The sequence below is a fragment of the Papio anubis genome, chromosome 20 (genome assembly GCF_008728515.1).
Source record: "Papio anubis isolate 15944 chromosome 20, Panubis1.0, whole genome shotgun sequence".
NCBI lineage: Eukaryota > Metazoa > Chordata > Mammalia > Primates > Cercopithecidae > Papio > Papio anubis.
The window spans coordinates 29,846,821-29,863,243 of record NC_044995.1 but is presented as its reverse complement, the minus strand read 5'-3'; the positions used below and the strand labels follow the sequence as shown (position 1 = coordinate 29,863,243).

Sequence of the window (16,423 nt, the reverse complement as noted above, 5' to 3'; positions counted from 1 at the left end):
AGTTTAGAAGCTAACCAGAAACACTTTTCTAAGGGTAAATGTTTTATCATGAGCCATAATAGCAGGCAATCTAGCAAATTTTTTTGTTGTTGTTAAAGAAACCTTGCCCAAAGGTGACTATTAGAGTCTCTGCAAAGATTCGTTTTTTTAGGGAGCCAGGAAGATCACACAAGTCTAGAAAGTCAAAGGGAATCACAGGTGGATAAGCTGAGGTTGCATGGGTAAAGCACGGTTAATCCCATGACTTAGTTCATCTGGTTCCGTGGCTTGGAAAGCCACACCTACAACCATGGGCAGCGCATTTAACATGGTGCCAGGACCCAGGAACCAAGAAAAGAGAATGGTCGGGAGACACTCACACTGTCTTCCCCTCCACCCTGGGTCACAATGAAAGAAGGAAAACTAAAAGGATGCTTTTATTCTCACTTCTTTTTCTAGATGGGTAACAGACCGTCTTCACCTTGCACCCCTCTGGAGTACACTGTGAAACACTAGAACTTCTTCAACCTCAGGACTTTGAAGAAAAAAGCAACTCATTTTCTTTTGCACAAGGGTATGGCATTTTTACTGAACCTTTGCAAGCATTGTAAAATCAACCCTGCTATTTTAACAGGCGTATCAGGCAGGACTATAGGGGACACTCCTCCAGAATTAGAAAAGCAACTTCCAGGGGAACCATCTGAGAACTCCCAGTATTTGGGGCCACCGCAAGTTCCCTTCTTATTACAGGACCCTAGAGAAGTAAAGGAAGACTTAGGCCAATTTTCTGACAACTCCAATAGATTTATAGAAGGTTTTCAGAATTTAACTCAAGTGTATCCCCTCACATGAAAGGATGTTATGCTGCTTCTAAACCCAACCCCAACTATAGCCGAAAAGCAGGCAGCTCTGCAGGCAGCAGAGATTTTCAGAAATGAGCAACGTATCTCCTATAACACATCAAAAGGGAAAAAAGGAGATAGGGAATGTGAAGAAATAGAAGAAACACCATTTCGAATAGGAAGTGAAGCAGTTCCTCTTGACAACCCTGATTGGGACTCCAGTAGCTCTGCAGATGAATGGAAAAGGAAATACTTTTTAATATGCATTTTAGAAGGTCTAGAAAGATTTCTACCTGACCCAGTGAGATGTCATAGACCTTTAACTGAATCCAAACCAGTTAATTATCAGATCCAGTCTGACTCTAGATCCAATCCACTTTCTGTCCTGACTTCTTAATCCAGTTTGAATTCTAAATTCGCTAAAACTCAGAGAGTTCAAAACACAAATCCATGATACTTTGGAATCCAAGAAAGAACTTACCATGCTCCCTAGCTGCTGCAAGACAGCAGCGAACACAATAAGCCATTGTTTGGTCACTTGGTATTCTTGGGGGTTGCTAGAGGCTCTATTTCAGATTTTACTTCTAGTTCAATCTGTTAAAAATGTCTTAAACCAAATATATATATATATATATTTGAGATGGACTTTCATTCTTGTCATCCAGCCAGGAGTGCAATGGCACGTTCTTGGCTCAGTGCAACCCTCGCCTCTCAGGTTCAAGCAATTCTCCTACCTCAGCCTCCCAAGTAGCTGGGATTACAGGCACCCGCCACCATGCCCGGCTATTTTTTTTTTTTTTTTTTTTTTTTTTTGGTATTTTTAGTACAGACAGTGCTTCACCAAGCTGGCCAGGCTGATCTCGAACTCCTGATCTCAGGTGATCCACCCACCTCGGCCTCCCAAAGTGCTGGGATTACAGGCGTGAGCCACCATGCCCAGCCAAACAAAATAAATTTAACAGAATTTAATCAAGCAAAAAGTTATTCACTAATTTTGCAGTCTGGTGAGCCAGAGTAGGCTCAGAGAAAACTCCCAAGCAGTCACACTGTTGGCATTTAAACTAGAACAATTTCACTATGAGTAGGGGATTGATAAAATAACGCTGAGACCTGTTGGGCTGCATCACAAAAAGTCAGGCATTCTTAGTCACAGGTGAGTAAAGGAGGATATTTATTTTAAGGTACCCACTGGCTGAGTGGATCCACATCTAAAAAGCTGAGCCTTCAACAAAGACAGAGCAGGCTTTTTATAAGTGGGCTTACAGAAGCAAAACAAAAGCAGTTAATCATATAGTGCATAACTTGTGGCCTTGCATAGCTGGTGGCCCTGTAGCCGCATCAAAAGAAAACCAAGAACTGGCTAAATACAGACATTTATAAAACATAATCATGCTTAAGAGGCAAAGGAAAGGAGTAACAGTAAGGGAATTTGTCTTTTTTTTTTTTTTTTCTTTTTTTTTCCCCTTCAACCTTGCTCTGGAGTGAGTGGGGTGCCTGGAGCCTATTCCTTTGACCTTGGCTTTTCGGATAGTGTTATCTTATAACTGTCCTTGAAGCGAACTGCTAAGCAGAGGAACACTTGTTTCTTTTTCTTTTTAACCCTTACTACAATCCCTTTCTGGTCACAACATAATAAGAAGAATATTTATGCACAGATAAAAAACCTGAAGTACAGGAAAGAAAAGTGAGTTACAGAAACAGTGATTAATTACAACTTGGCATTTGCTTTATTTAGACATGAATTAAGCAGTTGGTCTCTTTTGATCGGCCAAAATTTGATAACTGACCCAAAACTAGGTTACAGTTTATTTACCTTTTCAGTTGGGTTTCAGTTGACCATGTATGAAGAAACACTCAGGCTCAATTAAAAACACATAAAAAGGTTGCTTTAGGTTAAACTTTATTTAAAAAAACAGATTTCAGGCCGGGCGCGGTGGCTCAAGCCTGTAATCCCAGCACTTTGGGAGGCCGAGACGGGCGGATCACAAGGTCAGGAGATCGAGACCATCCTGGCTAACACGGTGAAACCCCGTCTCTACTAAAAATACAAAAAACTAGCCGGGCGAGGTGGCGGGCGCTTGTAGTCCCAGCTACTCGGGAGGCTGAGGCAGGAGAATGGCACAAACCCGGGAGGCGGAGCTTGCAGTGAGCTGAGATCCGGCCACTGCACTCCAGCCCGGGCTACAGAGCAAAGACTCCGTCTCAAAAAAAAAAAAAAAAAAAAACAGATTTCATATGTCTGCAAATGCTTTTCATCCCTTTTTGATATTTGGAGGCTATTTATGATTTTCATTGCTGACTAAAACTACTGTGCCTGAAACAAACTCTAACCTTGATATGAAGTGACTTATAGAGAAATCTGCTAACAAGACATTTTATTCTGCTGAAATTTAGAAAAATAGCTGAGTAAATCCGAAGTTGTCCTTTGATTTTTAAAATAACAGAGCTGCTTTTTAAGATTCTAAAGTCAGAAGCAGCCATGAGGCAATTCTCAGCAGCACACATGAAAATCACACACAGTGAATGCATCTTTCACTCTGAACCAATTGTTTTCTCCCCAGTCTGCGTGTAAAAATCACCTGGGGGAGGGCCTTTAAAACTCCTCCCAATTCAAGTCGACACACCCCAATTAAATCAGAATTCCTGGAGTGGAACCCAGGCAACAGTATGGTTTAAATCGTTCAAGGTGACGACAGAGTACAGCCAAACTCAAAGCCACTGCTTTAAACCAACACTTTTTAGATCACCTACTTGCCAATTATTTCTCAAATAAATAAAAAATTGTTTGCCACTAAATCATGGCCTTTCAGTCTTACCAGTATTATCAAATTACTATTTTTTTCAGAACCAACCTTGCTATTGGTTCTGTTCCTGATTCAACCTGGTTCCATAGATACTGCACACTATGTGGAGGACACTGTGCAAGGTGCCGTGGCAGTGATGATTATTACTGTGAGGAAAACATTTCCTTAAATTAAAAAAAGCTGCATTTCCACAAAACAAAAAACATTACATGTACCAAATTAAGAAAAAAAAAACCTATAACTCACCCAAAGGTTAGAGCTTTAATATTCCCTTTGAATATTAACATCTGTATGATTATGTCCTGAGTGAGTGTGTTCCACCAGAAAACAAAATAAAACAAAAAACTAAAATCCTGCCATTATTCTGATATACTGAGTTAGCATTTTTGTGCAAATATGTACTATTTAAATTTTTTTTTTTTTTTTTGAGACGGAGTCTCGCTTTGTCTCCCAGGCTGGAGTGCAGTGGCCCGATCTCGGTTCACTACAACCTCCGCCTCCCAGGTTCAAGCGATTCTCCTGCCTCAGCCTCCTGAGTAGCTGGGACTACAGGCGTCCGCCACCACCCCCGGCTAAGTTTTGTATTTTTAGTAGAGACAGGGTTTCACCATATTGGCCAGGCTGGTCTTGAACTCCTGACCTTGTGATCCGCCCACCTCGGCCTCCCAAAGTGCTGGGATTACAGGCGTGAGCCACTGCGCCCGGCCTAATTTTTTTATTAATATGTAGCATACAGAACTACATGCACAAAGCATTTATTCATGTAAAGCTCAATACATTGTTACAAAAAACACACTTGTGTAATCAAAACATAAAATAGGCCCGGTGCAGTGGGTCACTCCTGTAATCTTTGTATTTTGGAAGGCCAGGGCCTGCAGATTGCTTGAGCTCAGGAGCTGAAGACCAGCCTGGGCACCATGGTGACACCCGGTCTCTTCTAAAATAAAATACCAAAAAACCACCAGACATGGTGGTGCACACTTGTGGTCCTAGCTCCTCGGGAAACTGAGGTGGGAGGATCATTTGAACCTGATTGGTGGAGGTTGCAGTGAGCCAAAATCACACTCCTGCACTCTATCCTGTGTGAAAGAGTGACACTTTGTCTCAAAATAAAATAAAACTAGACTCATCCATGCCCCAACAATTGCCTTATCCTTTCTTCTCCAACAATAGCCATAATCATACGAGCTAACATTATAGATTCATTTTGTGTTTTATTACAGAAAATTTTTAACATGTGCAAAACAAACAAAACACATATTGTTGAGGCCTCATGACAACCACAATAGACTTGTCATGAAGCCACAGCAACAACTAATCTTGTGCGATTCTGGTGTCATCTACACTTCTCTACTTCAGTCAGCCCTGGTCAACCCATTGGCCACCCTACATTATTTACTTTAGTTTTGTTTTTTTGTGAGGTCAAATGTACATACATTGAAAGGCACAAATCCTAACTGAAAAATTTTGACAGATAAATACACTCATATAACCTTCATATCTTTTAAGAATGAACTGAACTTTGTTCTATCCTAGTGATAGAATATAAAAATAGAATGATGAATTTTTTTTTCATTCTCAGATAATTCCTTCAGGCCTTTCTTTCAGACAATTTTGTTGTCACAAAAGGCTGTTTTCTCAGTGATATTTTGTTTGTTTGTTTTACCATTGGTTCATTTTGCCTGACATCATACAATATGTACTATTTTATTTTAAGCTTGTCTCATTTAGCAGGTTTATGAGATTCATCTAGCATGTTTGCTTCAGTAGCTTGTTTCTTTCTATGACTGAGTAGCATTCTCTTGTATGAATGAGTTACAATTTTTCCATCCATTTTCCTAGAGATGGACATTTGGGTTTTTTCCTGCTTTAAGCTATTATGACCAAAAGGTTTATAAACATTATTGTGTAAATACTTTTTACAATATAATTTTATTCCTTTATTAGCATTAAGTGACACCTCTACTTTTTAAAATGGTTTCTCCAGGTATTACAATATGCATCTTTAACATATCACAATCTACCTAGAGTTAATACTGTACTATTTTAATAAACGTAAAATATGAAGGCCTTGTTGTTAAAAAGTTTGAATTACTTCCTTCTATTTTTTGTGCTATTTATAAATCTTATGTCTATGCATTATATATATCACAATACTGGGTTGTAACATTTATTAAATATTCATAAGTCTTATAAAGAAATTAAGAGAAAATGATGCTTATAAATATTTAGAGGCAAATATTTTGAGGCTATGTAAATACACTGTTTTTCTTTTAAATTTACCCACAATTTGTGCATTCTTCAGTACATCTTGTCTACAGTAATTATTATTGTTGTGTCCTAGTTGTGATTTTCTACTTTGCGTTATCCATCTACATTAATTAGTACTTGGAATTCTATAGAAAAGATTTTCTTTCTATCTCTCTTTTTTTCTATTTATTTATTTTTTCTAGACCTGTATGGACTTATGAATATTTCTTTTATTCTCAGGGTTATAATCCAATCCTATGATTATTTATTTTGTTTCTCATGCTATTCCAGCTTGGGCTGCTTGAAAGTCTTTCAGGTTGACTTCCTCTGACATGTCTTTTTCTGTTGTTCATAAAGCACTTTTTTAACTTTCTGGCTGCAGAAGATACTCTACCTTAACCTGAATGTTCTATTCCACTGCTAGAATTATCTAATTTTTCAAATAGTCTTGCTTCCTTTTATTAGCAAATAGTACTTAGAAACCATGATATAAGAGCTAAGTGTGCTCATTAATACTGGGATGTGACTGCTTCTGAAACCTCTCAGCAGACAGAGTTTGAAAATTTACATATTAGCATAGATTCTTATAGGAACACCTCTCCTTTCTTTCTCTCTCTCTCTCTCTGTCTCCCTCTCTCTCAATTGATGTATTATGAGACATGCATTTATCTAAATATTCCCAACTCTGGTCCAGCAACACAGGGTTTGTTCTAGAACTCTCCTCCCTTTTCTTTTAACTTCAGAGAGCAGCTGGAAGTAATGACCTTATGTATAGTGTGTGTATACACACACACAAAGACATGTACACAAATACACACACACATATACACTAACAGAAAGAGTAGTCTTAAAAATTGCTTATCCATATTCTTAAAAACAAACAATACTAACCAGAATACAATGTTTGTGTTCAGTTCTTGAGTCTTGCGGTATTCAATTAAAACACTGTTTTTCAAAGTGATATACATCAAGACCTTTCATTCCATTCTTCTTCAATAGTGTTAGGTTAGATAATACATTTTTAGTAAGGTTAAAGTCTATTTTTTACTGCCTGCATTTTATCAGAATTTCCTCAAAATCATGTTTCTTTTTTTTTTAATTTGCTGAAAGGAAAATTTATTCTTTGTGATGTACAGTTCCACGAAGTTTGACAACAGTTTAGAGTCATGTCCTTATCTCCACAGTACCGCACAGAGCTCTTTCATTACCCCAAAAATCATCTAATGCTTCCCATTCGTAGTTAACTTCTACCCTCATCTATGCTTTGGCACCAGTGATTATTCTTTAATTGTTGTTGTCTTCCCTTTCCTCCTCCTCCCCCTCCTCCTTCTCCTCCTTCCTTCTTCCTTCATCCTTCTTTCTTCATCTCCTCCTCTTCCTCCTCCTCCTCCTCCTCCTGTAGGGAGGTCTTGCTATGCTTCCAGGCTGGTGTCAAAATCCCAGGCTCAAACAGTCCTCTCACCTCAGCACCCCAAAGTGCTGAGATTACAGACTTGAGCCATCAAGCCTGGCCTGATTATTATCAATGCCTGTAATTTCATTTTCTACAATGCCATAAAATTGAATCTTATAATATGTAGCCTTTTGGATCTTCCTTTCTTCACTTAAAGAAATGCATTTGACTCCTTCATACCGTGATGTGAATCAATAGTTTATTTTTGTTGACAACTAAGATTCTATTGTATGGATAAACCACAGTTTGTTTATTCATTCACCTGCAGAAAAGTATCTGGTTTACATTTAGCTTTTTGCAATTACAAATAAAGTAGGCAATAAACATCCTAGGTCATTACTAAATAATAAACACTCCTAGGTCATTACTAAAGCAAATAGACAACTAATGTTATGAAAGTTTTCATTTTAACATTAGTTTTCTATTTGCCTTAGTAATGACCTAGGAATGGAATATTTTGGTAACCTAATAAATGTATGTTTAACTTTATAATAAACCACTGAACTGTTTTTCAAAGTTATTGCAGGAGTTTATATTTCTAGTTCTAGTTGCTCCAAGTCCTCGCCAGGACTGTCTTTGCAATTTTTCTCTGTATGTTTGTCAGTCTCATGATTGTGTGCTATTTCATTGTGGTTTATTCTTTATTTTTTTCCCATTAATATTGGGAAGCCCAAAATATATAATCAATGTAGGAAGAAATGTATAGAATACCCTGGCGTAAGCCTTGGATTCTGGAAACTGACTTCTAGAAGTCTGCTATGCAATTAGCGCTTTGCAGACATTAAACAAATACTTTATAGCTTATTTTCTGTGGTTCTCTCTCTCTCTCTCTCTTTTTTTTTTTTCAAGATAGTTTCTCTCTGTCACCCAGGCTGGAGTGCAGCAGCATAATCGCAGCTCACTGCATCCTCGACTATCCGTGCTCAAGCTATTCTGTTACCTCGGTCTTCTGAGTAACTGGGAGCTTTCCGCAGACGGAGTGGCAGGTGCCGCGCAGGGGTGGCCGGTCTAAGAAACCAGCCGGTAGCCATAGGCAGTGGCGCACCAGGTCCACCCTACAGCCAAGTGTGGCGCTCGGGACCTGAGATTGTCCCGCCCCGCTGGAGCCTTAGACGCGGGAGGCCGAGTGGGGGCGGCTGGTGGCATAAGCCCGCCCACCTTCCCACCAGTGCCCGCGGTCTGCTGGTCCACCTGGAGGGGGACGGGGAGGAGAAGGGCGCAGGGGTGGAACAGAATGCACCCTGCCCGCCCCTGCCACAGGGAAGGAAGGGCTGGGACCCAGATGGCCACCCCCAGGCCCGCGCGGCCACCCCTGGGACAGAAGCAGCTGGGCCACTACCCTCCAACTTCTGCACCTCGATCATTTCCACCACGCTCCGGGACCCAGTCTCAGAGAAGGAGCTCCCAGCTGGGGCTTCCTAGGATACACGTCCAGCCTGGCATGTCCCCCTCGGTTAAGGAAGGCCCGTGTGCGGGGACGCGAGTCTCCCTAACGCGCAGTCCCCGCAGAGTCAAGATTCAGAAAGAGACTGGGAACAGTGGTTCACGCCTGTAATCCCAACACTTTGACAGGCTGAGGCGAGTGGATCACCCGAGGTCGGGAGTTCGAGACCAACCTGACCAAATTGGCAAAACCCCCGTCTCTACTAAAACTACAAAAATTAGCCAGGCATGGTGACGGGCACCTGTATCCCAGCTACTTGGGAGGCTGAGGCAGGAGAATCGCTTGAACCCAGGAGGCGGAGGTTGCAGTGAGCCGAGATCCCGCCACTGCACTCCAGCCTGGGCTACAAGAGCGAAACTCCGTCTAAAAAAAAAGAAAAACAAAGTCAGCAAGAGACCTTGAGCATTCTCTTCTGAAAGCAGTGAGGTGAATGGCGACTGAGTGTTCTGTGCTTCTGCGTTTTTAGGTGACCATGCATGGAGGATAGATTTGAAACGTTTCTGGAGAGGTGGAAGAGACTGTCATTCGGGGCGCCTGAGCACGGGATGGGGTTTTGGACAGCGACTTAAGAGCCAGAATTCGCCAAGGCCCATGTTCCAGGGTAGAGATGATGGAACCCAATGCAGAAGGAGCCATTGGTGTGCGCGAACTCCAGCCATAAGCCCCACGGAACAGATCACGTCAGAAGGAACAGAATCCCTCATGCTACATGTCACGTCCTTCCACTGAAGTTGGGAGGGATCCGTTTTTCAAACATGAGGTGGCTTTCAGCAGTGGATCACAAGGGGCCCCGCTTCCCTGAGTTGGCAGGATAAGGAAGTCCCCTGTAAGAAAAGTCGTCTCTTCTCCGCCTGTGCTTTTCTCAGCCCTTTCCTTTCTCTGGAGCCCAGCTCTGCTGCTTAGCTTCTAGAAACGCTCATTCTATGGCATAGAGTGAGGTGTGGCCTGAATCTAAAATCTCCAGTTATAACCAACGGGGGTTTTCAACTCAATGTGTCAGCCTTGGGTCGCTTGACAGGATACATAGGGCACTTGAGGAAATATCGGGGAAATGTATTCTGTGGCCTCAAGGGAGGGTTGGAGAGATGCTCCCGAAAATGTGAAGGCCAAAGGAATTCTCTCCATCCAAAAAGCCATATTCATTTGAATTCCCACTGCCCAAGAAGCCATATTCATTTCTAGCCTGCAGCCTGTGGGAGAATCGGGCTTTCTATAGCCTCCCTCCTGAAATTAGCTCTTGTTCTATTCAATCAAAATAGGAGAATTGCCTGGCACGGTGGCTCATGCCTGTAATACCAGCAGTTTGGGAGACTGAGGCGGGCAGATAACAAGGTCAGGAGTTCGAGACCAGCCTGGCCAACATAGTGAGACTCCTTCTCTACTAAAAATACAAAAATTAGTCGGGTATGATGGTGTGTGCCTGTAGTCCCAGCTACTCCGGAGGCTGAGGCAGGAGAATCGCTTGAACCTGGGAGGCAGAGGTTATGGTGAGCCGAGATTGATCCACTGCACTCCAGCCTGGCCAACAACACGAGACTCCATCTCAAAAAAACAAACAGACAAACAAACAAACAAAAAGAAAACAGGAGAATTGCTTCCCTAGGATACAGCTGCAGATAAACAATGATGCCACCATCAAATAAACCTCCCGTCTATGTGCTCAGGATACACTCACATAAGGAGAATGTCAGACTCTATTCTATTCACACTCTGTGGTTTTCTCACCTGCAGTGTGTGTTCTTCAGGGGTCTGTGGACAGAGGAGGAGAAAGAGTGCTGTCTGATGGGCTGAGACACTGGCATGGTGACCAGAGCCTAGGAAACTCATTCTGGCCAGGAAGTCTCCCCTCCATGCCTTCTCTTTGTCCCACTCACTCTTCGCATCTTCACAGTGCAGTGGGGACCTTGTGGGTGGAGGTTCCTGTGACTTTCAACTTTAGCAGAGGAAGGCTGGCTTCCCAAGAGTCTCCCTGGAGTTGGTGCCTTTGGCAGTTCAGGCTCACAATGGTGGTGATCTATGGTGGAGGCCTTGGCCCATGCAGTAGTATATGTCTGACCTTGTTGGGGGTGTCAGTTTTGTAGGGTTCCATGCATCCTTCCCGAGAGTCATTCAAACCTAGCAAGTGTGGTCTCAATGCCCCCAGCAGAGACACTTTCGTTGACACAAAATCCGGGGCAGGAATGTTAGCAGGCTTCAGCCTCACACCTGCAAACCTGAACAAATTTTGCGATGTCCTTCCAAAGAGCCAGTGGCTCCACAAAGGGCTATGGGTAGTTGTGGAAATGGAAAGAAGTTTTTGGAGATACATACTGGAGCAAGAATGGAAGGACTTGGTTATGGGTTGTTTAGGACATGGAGAGATACAGATTGAGTAAACTCTCCCAGTATCCTAGGTGAACAGTGGTACAGTTTATTGAGCCAGTAAGTCTGGGTCACAGCTGAGTTGAATGAGGAAGAAGCAAATCCGGTTTTAGGGTTGGATCATTATTAATATGTAATGTCTATGAGGCATACAAGTCCAGAAATCAACTTACTGGTTCTCTACAGGATTTGGGATAGAGATCCAATGTTGGATTAAGAATTCAGGCTTTGGGGCACGATGGCTCATACCTGTAATCCCAGCACTGTGGGAGACTGAGGCAGGCAGATCACCTGAGGTTAGGAGTTCAAGACCAGCCTAGCCAACATGGTGAAACCCTGCCTCTACTAAAACTACAAAAATTAGCTGGGTGTGGCGGCACATACCTGTAATCCCAGCTACTTGGGAGGCTGAAATAGGAGAATCGCTTGAACCTGGGAGGTGGAAGAGGTTGCAGTGAGCCGAGATCGTGAGACTTCACTCCAGCCTGGGCAACAGAGTGAGACTCTGTCTCAAAAAAAAAAAAAAAAAAAAAGAATTCAGGCTTTGGAAATGGATTAGATCTGCCTGACCTTATTTTAAAGAGAGACAGAGAGAGAGAGAAAGAAGGAAGGGGGGTACTCAAGAAATAACTACACATATTTTTTAATGCTGCTGATGCCATAAAAGGTGGACGGATCACCCGAGGTCAGGAGTTTGAGACCAGCTTGGGCAACATGGCGAAACCCCATGTCTACTAAAAAATACAAAAATTAGCTGGGTGTGGTGGCACGAGCCTGTAATCCCAGCTACTTGGGAGGCTGAGGCAGGAGAATCACCTGAACCCATGAGACAGAGGTTACAGTGAGCCAAGATCATACCACTGCACGCCAGCCTGGGTGACAGAACAAGACTCTATCTCAAATAAATAAATAAGTAAATAAATAAATAAATAAATAAATAAATAAAGTCCAAGCACAATTTCCCCATTGTCTTGGGGTCTTCATTCTGAAAGCTCTGTGCACATGTCCCAGAAACGTGTCTGCCTTTTCTCCTATTCATCTGCCTTTGATGAGTTGATTTCTCAGTGAACCTTCAGAGGGCCAAAGGGAAACCTCTCCCTTTGCCCCTACATTACATATTTATAAGCATAGGGCAGTTTCCCTAGGCCAAGGTCACTAGATAGCCCGATAAATTTTTTGCCTCTCAATGGAATTCTGTACATCTCTAGTGTCATAATATCCCAACCTTGCCCACTGCCTAGACAGAGTGAATTTATCAAGATAGGGGAATTGCAACAAACAAAGTAATTCTCAAAGAGTGGGCTGTGTGGGAGACTGGAATTTTATTATTACTCAAATCTGTCACCCTGAGCATTTGAGGATCACAGATTTTAAGGATAATTTGGGGCGTGGGGGAAGGCCAGTGAGTCGAGAATGCTGATTGGTCAGGTAAGAAGTGAAATCATAGGGAGTCCAAGCTGTCTTCTTGTGCTGAGTCAGTTCCTGGGTGGAGGCCACAAGACCATATGAGCCAGTTTATCAATCTGGGTGGTGCCAGCTGATCCATCAAGTGCAGGGTCTGCAAAATATCTCAAGCACTGATCTTAGGAGCAGTTTAGAGGGTCAGAATCTTGTAGCCTTCACCTGCATGACTCCTAAACCATAATTTTTAATCTTGTGACTAATTTGTTAGTCCTATGAAGGCAGTTTAGTCCCCAGGCAAGAAGGAGGTTTGTTTTGGGGAAGGGTTGTTATCATCTTTGTTTTAAACTATAATCTATAAACGAAGTTCTTTCCAAAGTTAGTTCAGCCTATTCCCAGGAATGAGCAAGGGCAATTTGAAGGTTAGAAACAAAATACAGTTGGTTAGGTCAGATATTTTTCACTGTCTCGGTTATAATTTTGCAATGGTGGTTTCAGAGAGAGGAATGATTGAGTACTAAAACTTCCCTTTCTGGTCAAAGGGACACCCTTGGTGATGACAAGAGAAACTTTATTTTGTGCTTTTTATCTTTGTTCTTATTTTTCAATAGTTTCTAGTTTACAACAGATGCTCATTCAAACAACCAGAAGCTGGATTTGAAGAGGAAAGTTTCAAGAAGTATCTCCTTTCCCCTTTCCCATAAAAACAGATTTTCCCTATGTAGAACAGCTATGCAGCAGTTGCCCCGTTCTTAGAAACCCTACAAATGTGAAGAATGTGGCAAAGCTTTCAACCGGTCCTCAAAACTTAGTGAACATAAGAGAGTTCATACTGGAGAGAAACCCTACAAATGTGAAGAATGTGGCAAAGCTTTCTACCGGTCCTCAAACCTTATGGAACATAAGATAATTCATACTGGAGAGAAACCCTACAAATGTGAAGAATGTGGCAAAGCCTATGGTAACTTCTCAGCCCTTACTAAACATAAGGTAATTCATACTGGAGAGAAACCCTACAAATGTGAAGAATGTGGCAAAGCCTTTAGTAAGGCCTCAACCCTTACTGCACCAAGACAATTCATACTGGAGAGAAACCCTACAAATGTGAAGAATGTGGCAAAGCCTTTAGTAAGGCCTCAACCCTTACTGCACACAAGACAATTCATACTGGAGAGAAACCCTACAAATGTGAAGAATGTGGCTCAGCCTATGTTAACTTCTCAGCCCTTACCTAAACATAAGATGAATTCATACTGGAGAGAAACCCTGCAAAATGTGAAGAATGTAGCAAAGCCAGCACAGTAAGGCCTCAACCCTTACTGCACACAAGACAATTCATACTGGAGAGAAACCCTACAAATGTGAAGAATGTGGAAAAGCCTTCAGCTGGCCCTCAAGCCTTATTGAACATAAGAGAAGTCATGCTGGAGAGAAACCCTACAAATGTGAAGAATGTGGCAAAGCCTTCATCTGGTCCTCAAGACTTAGTGAACATAAGAGAATTCATACTGGAGAGAAACCCTACAAATGTGAAGAATGTGGAAAAGCCTTTAGTAAGGCCTCAACCCTTACTGCACACAAGACAATTCATACTGGAGAGGAACCCTACAAATGTGAAGAATGTGGCAAAGCCTATGGTAACTTCTCAACCCTTATTAAACATAAGGTAATTCATACTGGAGAGAAACCCTACAAATGTGAAGAATGTGGAAAAGCCTTCAGCTGGCCCTCAAGCCTTATTGAACATAAGAGAAGTCATGCTGGAGAGAAACCCTACAAATGTGAAGAATGTGGCAAAGCCTATGGTAACTTCTCAACCCTTACTAAACATAAGGTAATTCATACTGGAGAGAAACCCTACAAATGTGAAGAATGTGGAAAAGCCTTCAGCTGGCCCTCAAGCCTTTTTGAACATAAGAGAAGTCATACTGGAGAGAAACCCTATAAATGTGAAGAATGTGGCAAAGCTTTCAACTGGTCCTCAAGACTTACTGAACATAAGAGAATTCATACTGGAGAGAAACCCTACAAATGTGAAGAATGTGGCAAAGCTTTCTAGGATCCTCAAACATACAGACATAAGAGAATTCATACTGGAGAAACCCACAAATGTGAAGAATGTGCTTAAAGCCTATGGTAGCTTCTAGTACTTACTAAACATAAGGTAATTCATACTGGAGAGAAACCCTACAAATGTGAAGAATGTGGAAAAGCCTTCAGCTGTCCCTCAAGCCTTATTGAACATAAGAGAAGTCATGCTGGAGAGAAACCTTACAAATGTGAAGAATGTGGCAAAGCCTTCATCTGGTCCTCAAGACTTAGTGAACATAAGAGAATTCATACTGGAGAGAAACACACCACAAATGTATGAAGAATGTGGCACAGCCTATGTTAACTTCTCAGCCCTTACTAAGCATAAGGTAATTCATACTGGGGAGAAACCCTACAAATGTGAAGAATGTGGCAAAGCCTTTAGTAAGGCCTCAATCCTTACTGCACACAAGACAATTCATACTGGAGAGAAACCCTACAAATGTGAAGAATGTGGCAAAGCTTTCAACCGGTCCTCAACCCTTACAGAACATAGAAATTCATACTGGAAAAGAAACCCTACAAATGTAGAAGAATGTGGCAAAAGCTCACATAGTCCTCAACCCTTACGGAACATAAGAGAATTCATACTGGAGAGAAACCCTGCAAATGTGAAGAATGTGGAAAAGCCTTCAGCTGGCCCTCAAGCCTTAGTGAACACAAGAGAATTCATGCTGGAGAGAAACCCTACAAATGTGAAGAATGTGGCAAAGCCTTTAGCTGGGTCTCAGTCTTCAATAAACATAAGAAAATTCATACTGGAAAGAAATTCTACAAATGTGAAGAATGTGGTAAAGAGTTCAACCAATCCTCATACCTTACTACTCATAAGAGAATTCATATGGGAGGAAAAACCCTACAAATGTGAAAAATGTGGCAAAGCTTTCAATTAGTTCTCAACCCTTACTGAACATAAGGGAATTTATACAGAAGGGAAACCCTACAAATGTGAAGAACGTGGCAGATTTTTTAACTCTTCCTCAATCCTTACTAAACATAAGGTAATTCATACTGGAGGGAATTCCTACAATTGTGTGGAATGTGGCAAAGCCTTTAACCAGTCCTTAAGGCTTACCACATATAAGACAACTCATACTGGACAGAAACCATACACATGTGAAGAATGTGGGAAAGCCTCTAACAGATCCTCAATTCTTAACAGACACAGGCTAATTCATACTAGAGAGAAACTACAAACCTGAAAGATGTGACAATGCTTTTGGCAACACCTGAAACTTTTCTGAGTATAAAAGAAATCATACTGGTGAGAAATCCTAGAAATGTGAAGAATGTGACAAAGCCTTTAAATGGCTGTCACACTTGATTGTAGGTAAGATAACTCATACTGGAGAAAACTAGTGTGAACAATGTGGCAAAACATTTAACCAATGCTCATGCCTTTTTGCAAAGGAAAGCATTTATACTAGCCTGGGCAACAGAGGGAAAGTCTGTCTGGAAAAAAAAAATTATTAATATCTTCTCACATCTTAGTCACTATCAGAGAGTTCATACTAAATAAAAGCATTAAAAGTGCAATTGGTGTCAATAGATCTTTCAAAAAATATAAGCCCTTAAATTACAGAAGAGTATTTATTTTGAGGAAACACATTACAAATATAAAGAGGATTGTAGTACCTTTACTTGTATCACAGGTTTTATTGTACACATTTTGTACTACAGGAAAACCCTGAGGTAGTTGTTCCAACTTTGCTCAACATCAGGGAATTTATATTGAAGAATAACCCTGCAAATTTAATGAATTTGGAAAAACATTTTTTAAAAAACTACAGATTATAAA

General features: G+C 41.5%; 1 protein-coding gene across 1 annotated transcript; it reads left to right on the top strand.

The window, feature by feature from the left end:
• The first annotated feature begins 10,859 nt into the window (after positions 1-10,859).
• On the top strand, positions 10,860-16,161 carry LOC103875534 (zinc finger protein 91-like). The gene is given in 8 exon segments (XM_031659043.1): positions 10,860-11,042; positions 13,291-13,600; positions 13,603-13,757; positions 13,841-14,624; positions 14,685-14,890; positions 14,892-15,177; positions 15,180-15,472; positions 15,474-16,161. Coding segments are annotated over 8 exon segments (2,571 nt in total). The 3' UTR covers positions 15,828-16,161.
• Positions 16,162-16,423: the final 262 nt, after the last annotated feature.